The sequence below is a fragment of the Vigna umbellata genome, chromosome 4 (assembly GCF_029865625.1).
Source record: "Vigna umbellata cultivar VRB3 chromosome 4, Vumbellata_1.0, whole genome shotgun sequence".
NCBI classification, from domain to species: Eukaryota; Viridiplantae; Streptophyta; class Magnoliopsida; order Fabales; family Fabaceae; genus Vigna; species Vigna umbellata.
The window spans coordinates 18697985-18711438 of record NC_142168.1 but is presented as its reverse complement, the minus strand read 5'-3'; the positions used below and the strand labels follow the sequence as shown (position 1 = coordinate 18711438).

The 13454-nt window shown below is 43.1% G+C and overlaps 2 protein-coding genes across 2 annotated transcripts; both read right to left on the bottom strand.

The window, feature by feature from the left end:
- Positions 1-3135: 3135 nt before the first annotated feature.
- LOC148199442 (uncharacterized) lies at positions 3136-7062 on the bottom strand. Its single transcript, XM_088112666.1, has one exon. It carries the CDS (start codon positions 7060-7062, stop codon positions 3136-3138), a length of 3927 nt encoding a protein of 1308 aa, XP_087968792.1.
- Positions 7063-9577: 2515 nt separating this feature from the next.
- Positions 9578-12966, bottom strand: LOC124832538 (receptor-like protein EIX2). Its single transcript, XM_047306762.2, has one exon. The coding sequence runs from the start codon at positions 12954-12956 to the stop codon at positions 9588-9590; it is 3369 nt and encodes a 1122-aa protein (XP_047162718.2). The 5' UTR covers positions 12957-12966; the 3' UTR covers positions 9578-9587.
- Positions 12967-13454: the final 488 nt, after the last annotated feature.

Genomic DNA, 13454 nt, shown 5'->3' with positions numbered 1-13454 from the left:
GAGTTACTGTGGTAAAACATTCCTTTTAATTGTTTTTACCATTGGATTTAGCTAAAATTTTAATATATGAATCCTAAGACCTATTTCTTCACTTTGACCGTTCGGATCATTAATTAATAGTCTGTACTTGGAGAAATAAGTTCTTCATGTTTGAGTAAATTAATTACCCCTGTTATTGTGTTGATGAGTACTCTCGGTAAAATATAGATTCTATTCTATATGACCGTTGGATCAACCTGAAAATTTGATATATGATTCCTAAGATATATTACTATAATTTGACTGTTCGGATTTGTAATTAGAAGTCTATGTGTTGAGAACTAAATTTCGAAATTTTGAAAAGTATGATGAACACTATATTTTTGTTCTTAAGTTATCATGGTAAAAACTACATATATATTTCATTTACCGTTACATTGAGCCCAAACTTTAATATGTAGTTCCTAAGATATGTGGATGTATTTTCACTGATCTATGACCTTTGATTGGTGAAAATATGTTGAGTTATACTCGTTATGGGAAAAATGAGTGTATAATATGAAGTATGATATCTGACAATATGTTTAATTTATTGACACTAAAACGGGTTATTGTCAATTTATGATTAAAGAATGAACATGATTAAGTTAGGTGGATAAGACGGTATGAATTGTTGATTTTATGAAATGTTGGAGTGGATATAAGAAATCATTACTTATGAAATGATGTTTACTACTAGGAGTAGTATGTTCGGTTTATACCATGAGAGCTTGATATGAGCAAAGTAACACCCTAGTTTTATGAAAGCAGGCAAAAAGTGGTCTGACCATAAGGCTTTGACATAAACATATGATTCGTAAGTTTTATGAAAGCAGGCAGAAAGTGCTCTGACCATAAGGCTTTGACATAAACATATGATTCATAAGTTTTATGAAAGCAGACAGAAAGTGGTCTGACCATAAGACTTCAGAAAGTAAGACATAGTATACAGGTAAGGCTTAAGGAAGCAGGTAGAGAGAGGTCTGACCATAAGGCTTCAAAAAGTAAGACATAATATATAGGTAAGGCTTAAGGAAGCAGGCAGAGAGCGGTCTGACCATAAGGCTTCGTGAGTAAGCATGGTATACTTGTAAGGTTTATGAAAATGAGAAAGATGATTTTGAAGAATGAAGAAAAAAAAATGAATTAATGACATCGGGATAATGGTATTTATAAATTGCAGAAATACATGATTGAAACATTTATATTATAAGTAAGTTTAATGATTCTATGATATGGTTGGCTTACCCTTATTTGTTTATGCTATGATCATATAACTCATCTTATATGTGAGCAGAAAATGTTGCAAATGCGGTTGAAAAAGCTTAGAGATGATGAGAGAGATGCGGGAAAAAAAATTTTAGGGATTTTTCTAAAAAAAGAGAATATATTTGCATTGGAAAAATATATTGTGTAAGACTTATAAGTTTAATTTCGAATTTATGTTAAGTGGTGAAGACTATATTGTTTAAAGTTTGTAAGCTTGGAATTGTACTTTGGAATAATTGAAATAAAGTTTGATAGTTTATATCAGATATCAAATTAATTTAGTCTTTACTACCAGTAATACCCTTTAAATTATTTGGGGTGTTACATCCCCCACTTCCTCAACTTTGTCCACATCGTCCACTTCCTCAATTTCCTCCACTTCCTCCACTTCCTCTACTTTCCAAACTTCTTCCACTTCGTTCACTTCCTCCAGTTCCTCAACTTCGTCAACTTTGCCCACTTCGTTCACTTACTCCACTTACACCACTTCCTCCACTTCCTCTAGTTCCTCTACTTCGTCAACTTCCTCCACTTCTTCCACTTCCTCCACTTCCTCCACATCCTCCACATCCTCCACTTCCTCCACTTCCTCTACTTCCTTCACCTCGTCAACTTCGTCCACTTCGTCCACTTCCTCAACTTGATCAACTTTGTCCACTTCGTCCACTTACTCCATTTCTTCCACTTCCTCAACCTCGTCCACTTCGTCCCTTCGTCCACTTCGTCCACTTCGTCCACTTACTCCACTTACTCGACTTCCTCCACCTCCTCCACTTCCTCCACTTCCTCCACTACCTCCACTTCCTCTACTTCCACTTCATACACTTCGTCAACTTCGTCCACTTCGTAAACTGCGTCAACTTCCTCCACTTCGTCCGCTTCGTCAATTTCGTCTACTTCCTCCACTTCCTCCACTGCCTCCACTTCCTTCACCTCCTCAACTTCGTCAACTTGGTTTGCTTCCTCAACTTCGTCAACTTTGTCAACTTCCTCCACTTCGTTCACTTCGTTCACTTCGTTCACTTCGTTCACTTCGTCCACTTCGTATGCTTCGTCCACTTCCTCCACTACCTCTACATCCTCTACGTTGTCCGCTTCGTCCACTTCCACCATTTCCTCCACTTCCTCTACTTCCTCCACTTCCTCTATTTCCTCTAATTCGTCCACTTCGTAGACTTGGTAAACTTCGTCCACTTCCTCAACTTCGTCCACTTACTCCACTTCGTCAACTTTATCCACTTCCTCAACTTTGTCCACTTCCTCCATCTCCTCCACTTCCTCCACTTCCTCTACTTTGTCAACTTCTTCCCCTTCGTCCACATCCTCAACTTCCACCACTTCGTCAACATCGTCCATTTCCTCCACCTCGTCAATTTCGTCCACTTCCTCAACTTCGTAAACTTCGTGCACTTCGTCCACTTCCTCCATTTCCTCAACTTGCTTCACTACCTCCACTTCCTCTACTTCGTCCACTTCGTAGACTTCGTCAACTTCGGCCATTTCCTCCACTTCGTCAACTTCGTCCACTTCCTCCACTTCCTTCACCTCCTCAACTTCGCCTACTTCCTCCCCTTCCTCAACTTCGTCCACGTNGTAGCTCGTCCATGACATAGCATGCCTCTTCGTTCCCCAAGCACTTAAGGAGGGGGGAGGAGAATCCTCTTCGGTATAAGTCATCCCCCACAATAAGGTAACGGGCGATTTTCTTGGCTTCGCCCGGACCTACCGTCCGCCCCTCGTCCTGGCGGGTCATGATCTCCCTGATTTCTGCACGCCAGTCCTGCCCTCCATCGGATACCGCCGAGCATTCTACCGAAGGCTGAAGTAGAACCTGCCGCACGACAGTAGTCAACTGTCCCTTTTCCTTTCCCGAACTGAGTTTAGACAGTACGTCCGCCCTCGTGTTTTGTTCTCTGGGAATGTGCTGTATGTCACTTTATCGAACGCCCTTGCGAGTTCCGCCGCTCGTTGGTAGTATCGTAAAAGGCGCTCCTCTCTGACTTGGAAGTTGCCGTTCATTTGGCCTACCACCAACTCAGAGTCCGTCCGGCAGGTTATCCTCCGCGCCCCCATGTCTTTTGCCAACTCGAGGCCGGCTATCAGGGCCTCATACTCGGCCTGGTTGTTGGATACTTTGAATTTGAATATCAAGGAATGCTCCAGTAAGAATCCGTTGGGGCCTTCAAGAACGATGCCGGCCCCGCTTATCGAACGCCCGGACGCTCCGTCCACGTACAGATTCCAGTCTTCTAGGCCGGATGGGGGTAATTCGGCCGCGAAATCTGCCAAATGTTGGCCTTTAACCGATCCCCTTGGTTCATAGCGCAAGCCGAACTCTGAGAGCTCTACTGCCCATGCCACCATCCGTCCGGCTAGGTCCGGCTTTCTGAGGATTTTGGAGATTGGGAAGTCCGTGCGGACTATCACTTGATAACTTTGAAAGTAAGGGCGAAGCCTTCGGGATGCGTGCAATAAAGCCAAGGCCACCTTCTCTACCCGCTGATACCGGGTTTCTGCATCTAGGAGGGTTCGACTCACGAAGTAAATTAATCTCGCTTGAGGCCGCTCTTGCATCAATACGGCGCTGACGGCCGTTTCAGATACTCCCAAGAAGATATGCAAATCTCCACCCGGAACCGGGCGGTTCATGACCGGTGGGTTACTTAGGATGGCTTTGACGTCTTGGAACGCTCGCTCGCATTCGTCGTCCCATGACGGGCCGGCCCCTTTCTTCAGCTTACGCAGGACCGGCCTCATCCGCTCTGCTAGCTTGGGGATAAATCGGGACAAGGCAGTGAGGCGTCCGACCAGTCTCTGGACTTCCTTAAGGGTGGCCGGACTCTGCATTTTCAGTACCGCGTCACACTTGTCTGGGTTAGCCTCAATCCCCCTTGATGTCAGCATAAAACCCAAGAACTTTCCGGCGGCTACCCCGAACGTACACTTTGCGGGGTTCAAGCGCATGCCGAATTTCCTTACTTGGCGAAAAACCTCCTCAAGGTCTTGGATGTGTCCCTCTCCATCTGCCGATCGGACCACCATGTCGTCCACATATACGTCCATGCACCGGCCTATTTGGTCCCGGAAGATTCGATCCATTAGGCGCTGGTATGTCGCCCCCGCATTCTTCAGGCCGAACGGCATAACCTCATAGCAGAAGTTAGCCTTCTCTGTGATGAATGCTGTCTTCTCGATGTCTGGTCCGTACATGGGTATCTGATTATACCCGGAATATGCATCCAGGAAACTCAGCACTCGGTGTCCAGAGGCGCCGTCCACCAGGGCGTCTATGCTGGGTAGGGGGTGCGAATCCTTTGGGCAGGCCTTGTTCAGATCCGTGTAGTCGGTACACATGCGCCACTTCCCGCTAGCCTTCTTCACCATTACCACGTTAGCTAGCCATGTGGTGTAGGTGACAGCCCGGACGAATCCGGCTCTCTTCAACTTCTCTACCTCCTCTTCGACCGCCTTGCGCTTCTCCTCGCCCATTCTTCGCTTTTTCTGGGCTATAGGTCGTGCATTCTGGAAAAGCGAGAGCTTGTGGCACATCACCGCAGGATGAATGCCTGGCATATCCGCTGCCGTCCATGCAAAGAGATCACGGTTCCTCCACAAGAGCGCTCTCAACTCCTTTTCCATCTCGAGGTTCAGCTCCCTGGCGATGCGAGTGGTTTGGGCAGGTTCCTTTCCTATCAGGATAGGTTGGGTTTCTCCCATAGGTTCCAGCCGGTCCTCGGTATTCGTCCTAGGATCAAGGTCGGCCATGGCCACCTCCGAGCCGGTCGCCCGCCTTTTTGCGGGACGGAGGTGCAACTTCAACCCTGCTGCGTAACATTCTCGCGCCGTCTTCTGGTCCGCCCGGACTGTACAAATAATTCCCTTCTCGGAGGGGTATTTCATTGTGAGGTGGGGGGTAGAGACGATTGCTCCAAAAGCGTTTAAGCACGGCCTTCCGAGCAGCACGTTATATGAGGTGCTCGCCTCTACCAGCAGATATCGGACCCTCTTCTCCTCGCTAGATCGTCCGGTCCCCAACCTCGTCCTCAACTCCACATATCCCCTTGTGTCAACTCTTTCTCCTGCAAACCCTACTATCTGCCCATCGTAGGGGACAATCAGATCTTCTGAGATATCCATTTGCAGGAAGGTCTTCCAGTAAAGGATGTTGACCGAACTTCCTTGGTCAACCAGGACTTTGCTTATCCCATACCGTGCTATCTCCGCCGTTATGACCATTGGGTCGTCCTGGTCGGGATCAGGGGCGTGAAAGTCCTCGTCCGAGAAGGTAATGGGCGGCATGGAGCGACGCGGCTTGTCAACCAGATGGACGGATTGGAGGGCCCGAACGTGGCGTTTACGGGCGGAAGAAGATGATCCTCCTCCCGCGAATCCTCCGGAAATGGTATTAATGTGTCCTCTCAAGGGGCGTTCCCGGCTGCGGCTTCGACTTCGGCTCGGGCGCCTTTCGGAGCGGGGTCGTTCCGCTCGGGGATTCCGCGGCTTATCCTTTTGATAGGCCGGTCTCTGGGCGGACCGTTCGGTTGACTGCGACGGGCGCTCGTCTCGGACGTACTTCTTAAGTTTTCCCGCCCGGACGAGTTCTTCTATTTTGTCCTTGAGGGTCCGACATTCTTCAGTGCTGTGACCCATGTTTTTGTGGTAGGAGCAATGTTTGCTCCGGTCAGCGCCCTTCAAAGTTGGGAGTCCCTCATGCTCCATTATCAGTTCTGCACTTAGGGCCTCTCGGAGAATTTTCTCCCTTGAGGCGTTCAAGGGCGTATATTGTTGGAAGCGAGGTCCTTTCTTCTGCTCCCGGGGCCTAAGGCCGAACGTTTTTCCCGTAGAATTGGCGGGCTTATTACCGTCCGCCCTCTCTCCCCTGGCTTCTTGAGTTTCTTTCTTATAGGAGAGCTTCATCTCCTCTACCCTTATTTCATCAGCTGCTCTTTCCCTCAGCTCCTCCATTGTTTTGGGTGCTCGCCTGCAGACACTATCCTTGAACGGCCCCGGCTTAAGAGCCGGCAGGATGTAGTGAAGGGCGAGCTCCGGTGTCAGGCTTTTCACACGCCGGACGGTCTTCTGATATCTGTCCATGAACGTCCGCAAGGTCTCGTCCTTCTCCTGCTTGAGGGTCATTAGTTCGAACACGGTCAGGTCTTGAGTGCTGCTGGCCGCAAATTGTTTGACGAACAGCTGTTTCAACCCGGCGAAATTTTCTATCGAATTAGGGGGGAGGGTGTTGAACCATTCCAACGCCTCGTCCTCCAATGAGAGCGAGAACGCTCGGCACCAGATGGCGTCATTGCCTGTTCGGAACGCCATCGCGTTCGAGAACGTCTGGATATGGGAAGCAGGGTCCGTCGTTCCGTTATACATTTTGAACTGCGGAGCCATGAATTGCTCCGAGATTTGGACATTCATTATGCTCTGGGTAAACGGGAGCAATAGGGTGGATGAAAGCTCCGGCTTGACAACCATCCGCCCGTCCTCGGCAGCGCTTTCCGCATGCACCGACTTAGCCTTGCTTTCTTCTGCCTCCGACTCGGAAGGCCTCCAAGTCCGATCGCCCTCGGTGTCCGGGGGCGGGCGTTCTCCTTCCACCCCCTTTCCTTTATCCCTCGTTCGTTCTCCCCCGTTCATCTGCCCGATCTCCCGAGCTATCCGGGCTTCGCAGTCGGCCTTCACGGCCGCCATCTCTTCTTCATGACGTTGCTGCATCTCGTCCATTTTTTGTTGTAGCACGCGCATCATCTCTGCGGGATCGTCTAAGCTCATGTTTCTCGTGGTCACCATTGGGTTTTTTTAAATCACACGGCCCCACGGTGGGCGCCAAATGTTTCGGATGTGTAGGGCTGTGCGGTTCCAAGTCCTCCAAGTCCTCCCGTAGACTTCTCTCCGTGGCGGAACTTCTCCCGGCGCTCTAGCTTTCCTCTTGATCCGGAGGGGTGGAGACCTACAAAAGATTCTCCGATGCCAAAGTCAGTTTCAGAGCAGTGGCTATTTTTAGTAGTAGCAATAAATGAGCATTCAATGTAACCTATCTACCACTCACCGTGGACCTGTATTTATAGTTTTCGCTATGGGCCTGGGATTAGTGAAAAGTTAATCACAGCCCAAAACGGCCCGATAGCTTCTAATTTCTACTTACCTTTAAACCAGATTACTTTCCCTTAAATTATGTTGATTAGTGTTTCGGCGGGCGTGGACGTCCGCCCATGTGAAATGGGCGTCAGCCTCGCGCGCACAGAGATCCGCCCATGTGGGGTCCGCCCATGTGGGCTCTTTGGTATGGCATCCGGTTTTGCTGGCCGTGTCCGCGGGGATCCGCCCATGTGGGATCCGCCCACGCGGGATCCGCCCATGTGGGATCCGCCCACGTGGTCGTGGGATCCGCCCATGTGGGATCCGCCCATGCGGGATCCGCCCATGTGGGATCCGCCCACGTGGTCGTGGGATCCGCCCATGTGAGCTCTTCCGTACGGTGCCTGGTTTTGCTCGTCGTGTCCGCCCATGTGATATGGGCGTCCGCCTTGTCCGTATGGAGATCCGCCCAATTAGCTTGGGCGTCCTCTCACATGGATCCTTCCGTACGGCGTCCGGCCCTTGTAGATACAGGCCTTAAACCATGTTTCTTCTATTATAAATAGAGGATCATATATGTATATTAACCATATATAAGGGAGATTAATTCCACGGATAATTTTTTAATATATTCAACACGGACCAATGGTAATGGTAGAACTCAACGGGTCATCCTTGTGCCACAAATTCATGTAAAAAAACAATAACCAAACAAACGACAAACCAATAAACTCAGAGAGATAGTCGTGAGATAGTCATGTAAGAAAAACAATGACTAAGCAGATAACAACGGCGTTACAAATACCCGGGTTCAAGAAATAATATCCTAGAAGGTAGACCTAACCTGACACAAGCTCAAAAATGCCCACCAAGTTAAAGCAGAATACAAAAGGCAATGACACTGATATAACCACCCGTCCGTCCAAAATCACCTCTCCTCTTTCTTAAAGGAAACACTCAATTCCTAAAACCTTCTACTTCTTTATGCGAACAAATGGCTATAGCTATGCCACAACTATGAGCACACGTTGCCTGCTTAAACAACAACACAAAACTTGCCTAAGACATCAGTTCAAAGTGCCTAATACAACACCTGCGTTAATAAACATTAAATTTGGAAACGACTAACTTTGCTTAAAGAGAACGACTAACTTTGATACATAAACTGGTGAATATTAAATTGAATACGTGATTTACACTTATTCACACGTGAAAGCAAAAGTTACACAAACAAATAAATCATAAAAATCAAAGTCTATTCTTAAGAAGTCCTCTACTCTTCAAAGGCCTTCATCAACAAAAGACTCGGACACTCAAATCCGTCAGTCCTTATGGTGGATTAGAAGTGTAATTAATATGTCGTAAGTATTTAAGAAATTTCCATAAGTCCTCTACTCTACAAAGGGCCTTAATCAAGAAAAGACTCAAACACTCAAATCCATCAGTCATTATGGTGGATTGAAGTGTAATTAATATGTTGTAATTATTTAAGAAATTTCTATCTTGAAAATGACATAAAATATTTCAGTTTGAAAACCCTTCCAGAATCTATTTTATTATTTAATATTAACCTAAAAAATTTTCATTTATATTTTATTTTTGGTATTTTTTTCTAATCTCTATCTGATATTAAATTAAAATGAAATATTATAAGATATGGTAAATTCCCTGCTAGGTTTTAAGCTCAGAGATTATCATCGGATCCTTATACGAGTTGAGTTATAGACAATTTTTTCCATCGAAAGTAAATTAAATATAAAGAGTGCGTTGTCTAGATTATATAATCACACATCAAACCATCAAACATTGATTTTGCAAGACATTATTTTAAATATAACTAGTCATATTTGACATTACAAACTTCAATCCTTGAAATCTTACACTCCGAGCAATTTATAGTGCTTTCATCTCAGAAGACGGAATCTTGAAGCAGATAACTATAACCTGCAAATTTTATCCTGAAATTCATATGACAGACGTTAGTACTGATAGACCAAATTTTAGTGATAAACTAAAACCCGTTAGAGTAAAAAAAAAGGGGCACTAAAACTTGTAAAAACAGAGCACAGTATCAATAATTTCTTTACACAAACAAAAAGAGATTTCTTGAAAAAGGAACTAACATTAGTAAAGCTATGTGTAGGAGCATACGATATAATCAATGCTTAACTAAATTGATGAAAGGGTGAGAGACAGACATACAAGTAAGAGATATATAATTAATGAAACTCTTTGAGCCACCATTGGCACTTTGCTATGTTCACTTCAGCCATTATAAGTATACAATCTATCAGTCTGTTCAAGAACCTCAAATAAGCAATTCTCCAAGGTTGCCAAAGAAGTAATGAACCTAATAAGCCCCAAAAGCCTGTGAAGAATCCTACCCCCAAGCTCATGTATAATGCTCCATACAAAACTGAATTATCATCTTTATCATGCTCTTCTGGTCCTTCTTCCCACTTTATCGGTATCTCATCTCCAGGGCAATTTTCTTCAAGAGGTTTCCCACAAAGATCAACATTTCCTTTAAAGCAAGAGCCATCAAATGTATCCAAGTGTCTTCCCAATGGGATTCTTCCAGAAAGAGAGTTGTGTGACAAGTCTAATTTTTGGAGAAAATCCATTTGAGGAAGAGAAGAAGGAATTCTCCCACAGAATTGATTTCTTGACAAGTCAAGGGATTCAAGTGAACTTAAATTTCCAATGTCGAAAGGAATTTCTCCACTCAAATTGTTTCTTGATAAATTCAAGGAAACTAACCCGATCATGTACGAAATTTCTTTTGGTATTTCACCTGTTAAATTGTTACATGAAAGATCAATGCTACGAAGAATCAATTCGGGGTCTGTGAAGCTGCGCTCCATACCTTTCCACATCCATGTTATGTGAATCATGTAATAACTACCATTGAAAGCATTATAATTTTCATAGTAAGTAGTATTATACCAATGCACACGACTTTCAGTTTCAGTTCTGTTGATGTTCTTCTCAGATAATGCAGTAAAATTGTTTAAGCAAGATGGAATTCCCTCTGATAACTTATTCCTGGAAAGATCCAACAACTGAATACGCTTCAAATAACATAGATGGAGGGGAAGATTTCCAGAGAAGTAATTGGCTTGCATTATCAAGATTATTAATTGTTGCATGCTTTCTCCAACCCATGATGGTATTGGACCAGACAACATATTCTCACTCACATCCAACATCATTAAATTGTTGCAATTTTTCAAAGAGGAAGGCAACTCACCCGTTAAATTATTGTTTCGTAAAACCAAAGATTCCAATTTGACAAGGGTACCCATGGAGATAGGAATCTTCCCTGACAATTGATTGCTGCTTAAATCAAGAAACAATAATCGGTTTGCATATTTCCAACAATCTGCAAGTTGCCCCTTTATTTGATTATATGATAAATCCAAAGTGGCCAAGTTTGCAGCTGTGACGTTTCCACATGAGAAATCTGAAAATTTGTTTCCAGAGAGTAACAGTTCGGAAGCTTGTAGCAAAAACAGTGGAACTTTTCCCTCAAATCTATTTGAATTTAAATTTATAGATGGTTTGTAAGGAAGCTTCAATTTCATATTAGGAATTGAACCAGTGAAATTATTGTTAGACATATTCAAATCGTATATAGTTTGCAACTTGTTCCAAATCCATTCTGGTACCAAATCATTCAACCCATTACTAGATATATCAAGTTCGATTAAGGAATTTTGAGTCTGTAGCCAATTAGGAAAACCCGGACCTAGCTTGCAAGATGCAAGACGCAAGTAACTCAATCTAAAAGGAGGAACCCAACTAGAGACAAAGTTTAGAGACAAATAGTTATGTGAAAAGTATAAGTGAAGTAATTTGGAAAAGTTAGAAAGATGAGATTCAGTGACATCACCCTCTAAAGAATTCCCTTCCAATGATAAAAACTCCAGCTGAGATAGTTGTCTGATGCTCTCGGGTATCTTGCCCGTAATTTGGTTATAAGATAAGTCCAATGCCCGAAATATGTGTCGGCTGCACCATGAAGAATTTTGAATGAAGCTGGGAAATTCGCCATTTAACTTGTTATTTGAGATGTTTAATATCTGTAATCTACACATGCTCCCAAATAAAGACGGAACTTTGCCTTGTAATTTGCTATCTGACACATGAAGACTTTCAAGAGAGCTCATAGCTGTCCCAAATTCATCTGGAATGGGACCTTCCAACAAATTATAATCAAGATGAAGGTTTTGAAGATTGTTCGTAAAGTTAGAAAGCCAGTGAAATATAGAACATGACTTTAACAGGTTATCTGAGAGGTCAAGATAGAGAAGAGAAGACAAAGAATTCATTGTAGAACTAGATGAAACAAGGAAACTTCTATCCGTAATACTGCACTTTACAAGATGAAGCTCTTGAAGTTTGAAGCTGATATTAAAAATCCCTGTAAACATTGATGATGTTAGATTATTATAAGAGAGGTCTAGGATCTTAAGAGATGAAACTTTTGGACATAGAGAAGGTGACAAAGCTATATTATTGTGAGAAAGATAAAGCTCTTGAAGGTGAAGGCTAAAGTTAAACAAGACTGGAAGGGTTGACGATCTCAACATGTTAAAAGAGAGGTCTAGGATGGCAAGAGAAATGGAATTGTTGAAAGATTGAGAATGGAACAAAGATTGAATATCATCGTCCAGAAGATTACAATCAACTAGTCTAAGCTCGGTTAAGTTTGGAATGATTTTACCGATAGTTTGTAGCCATTGGCGAGAGGATTTCAGACTATGCAATGAACTCAACTCAAGAACAGTCAAGGAATAGAGAGTAGACAGCCACTGTGCATCCTCAGCTTTTATATCAAAATTGCCAACCAGTCGGAGAGTATGCAACAATGGAAGATTCCCTACGCGAAAAGGGATTCCTCCAGAAAGGGAATTTGAAATATAATCTTTCGTTGTCCTTCCAAGACTGAGATATTGTAGCTTTTTGAGATTCCCAATTTGATATGGGATTTTTCCAGAAAGATAAAATCCTCCAAGATCGAGATACTGTAAATGTTTGAGAGTCCCAATCTGCACAGGAATTTCTCCCCAAAGAAAATTATGCCCAAGATCAAGATATCGTAGTTGTAAGAGATTTCCAAATGTAGAAGGAATTCTCCCAAGAAAAAAACAACTAGAGAGATTGAGATATCTTAAGTTGGTGAAGGGTCCCGTGAAGTGTGGGATGTAACTCAGTGCAAAATAGTTATGGCTTAGATCCAGATGTTCAATATAAGGCAAGTGAATCAATGAAGTGACATTAATTAGACCTCTCAAAGACTGTTTGTAGTCATAGTTTCCATGAAGATCAAGAAGATGTACATGACCAGTTTGATGGTTGCAGTGAATGCCTTTCCATTTGCAACAGTTTGTATTATTGGTCCAAGTGGAGAGCACGCCAAAGTTATCTATCAAGCCTTGTTTGAAGCTGAGGAGTGCTTGCCTCTCTCTGTCTATGCATTTTGCTTCACCAATTCCATTTGAGTTGTTGAATGACACACTAATTCCAGAGGCAAGCAAAGAAAGCAGTAGAAGAACATAAACTGTTTTTAGAAAATAAGCACTCATTTTTTCTGATATCAATCTGAGTAAACAAGAGTATTATATCAGCACTCACTTTCACCTGTGTTTAGAAAGCTTCATGGCGTCATTTATATTCATAATTGTAATAACCGGCCGTGGCTTTTCAAAAATCTATGATATGCCTAAATTTCGTTTAATTTGATTTTTTTTTTCGTAAATGAGAAGATGATTGAATTTTTACTGTGCTAGAAAATTATTATCTCGTAATTTCGAAATTGAAAGGAAAAAAATAAAATAAAACCAGTCTTAAGAAAAAACAAGTTCGTTGTGCTATAATTAATTTCTTTTATGGATTAAAAATTAATTGCATCATAAAAATAAAATTAGTCCAAATATCCAACTTATTGATTCTCCTAATCAATAGCTAATAAATTAACCAGTAATCTAATCACTTTAATGGTTAGAGTACTAAGCACATTGGATAGTTGGAAAGGGGTAAAATGAAACTATTGATCGTTCTAATCAAATTCATTTTATGGGTTA

Bases quoted from the DNA above. Each gene is read 5' to 3' on its own strand.
- LOC148199442 (XM_088112666.1), bottom strand. From the start codon at position 7,062: ATGAGCTTAGACGATCCCGCAGAGATGATGCGCGTGCTACAACAAAAA.
- LOC124832538 (XM_047306762.2), bottom strand. From the start codon at position 12,956: ATGAGTGCTTATTTTCTAAAAACAGTTTATGTTCTTCTACTGCTTTCT.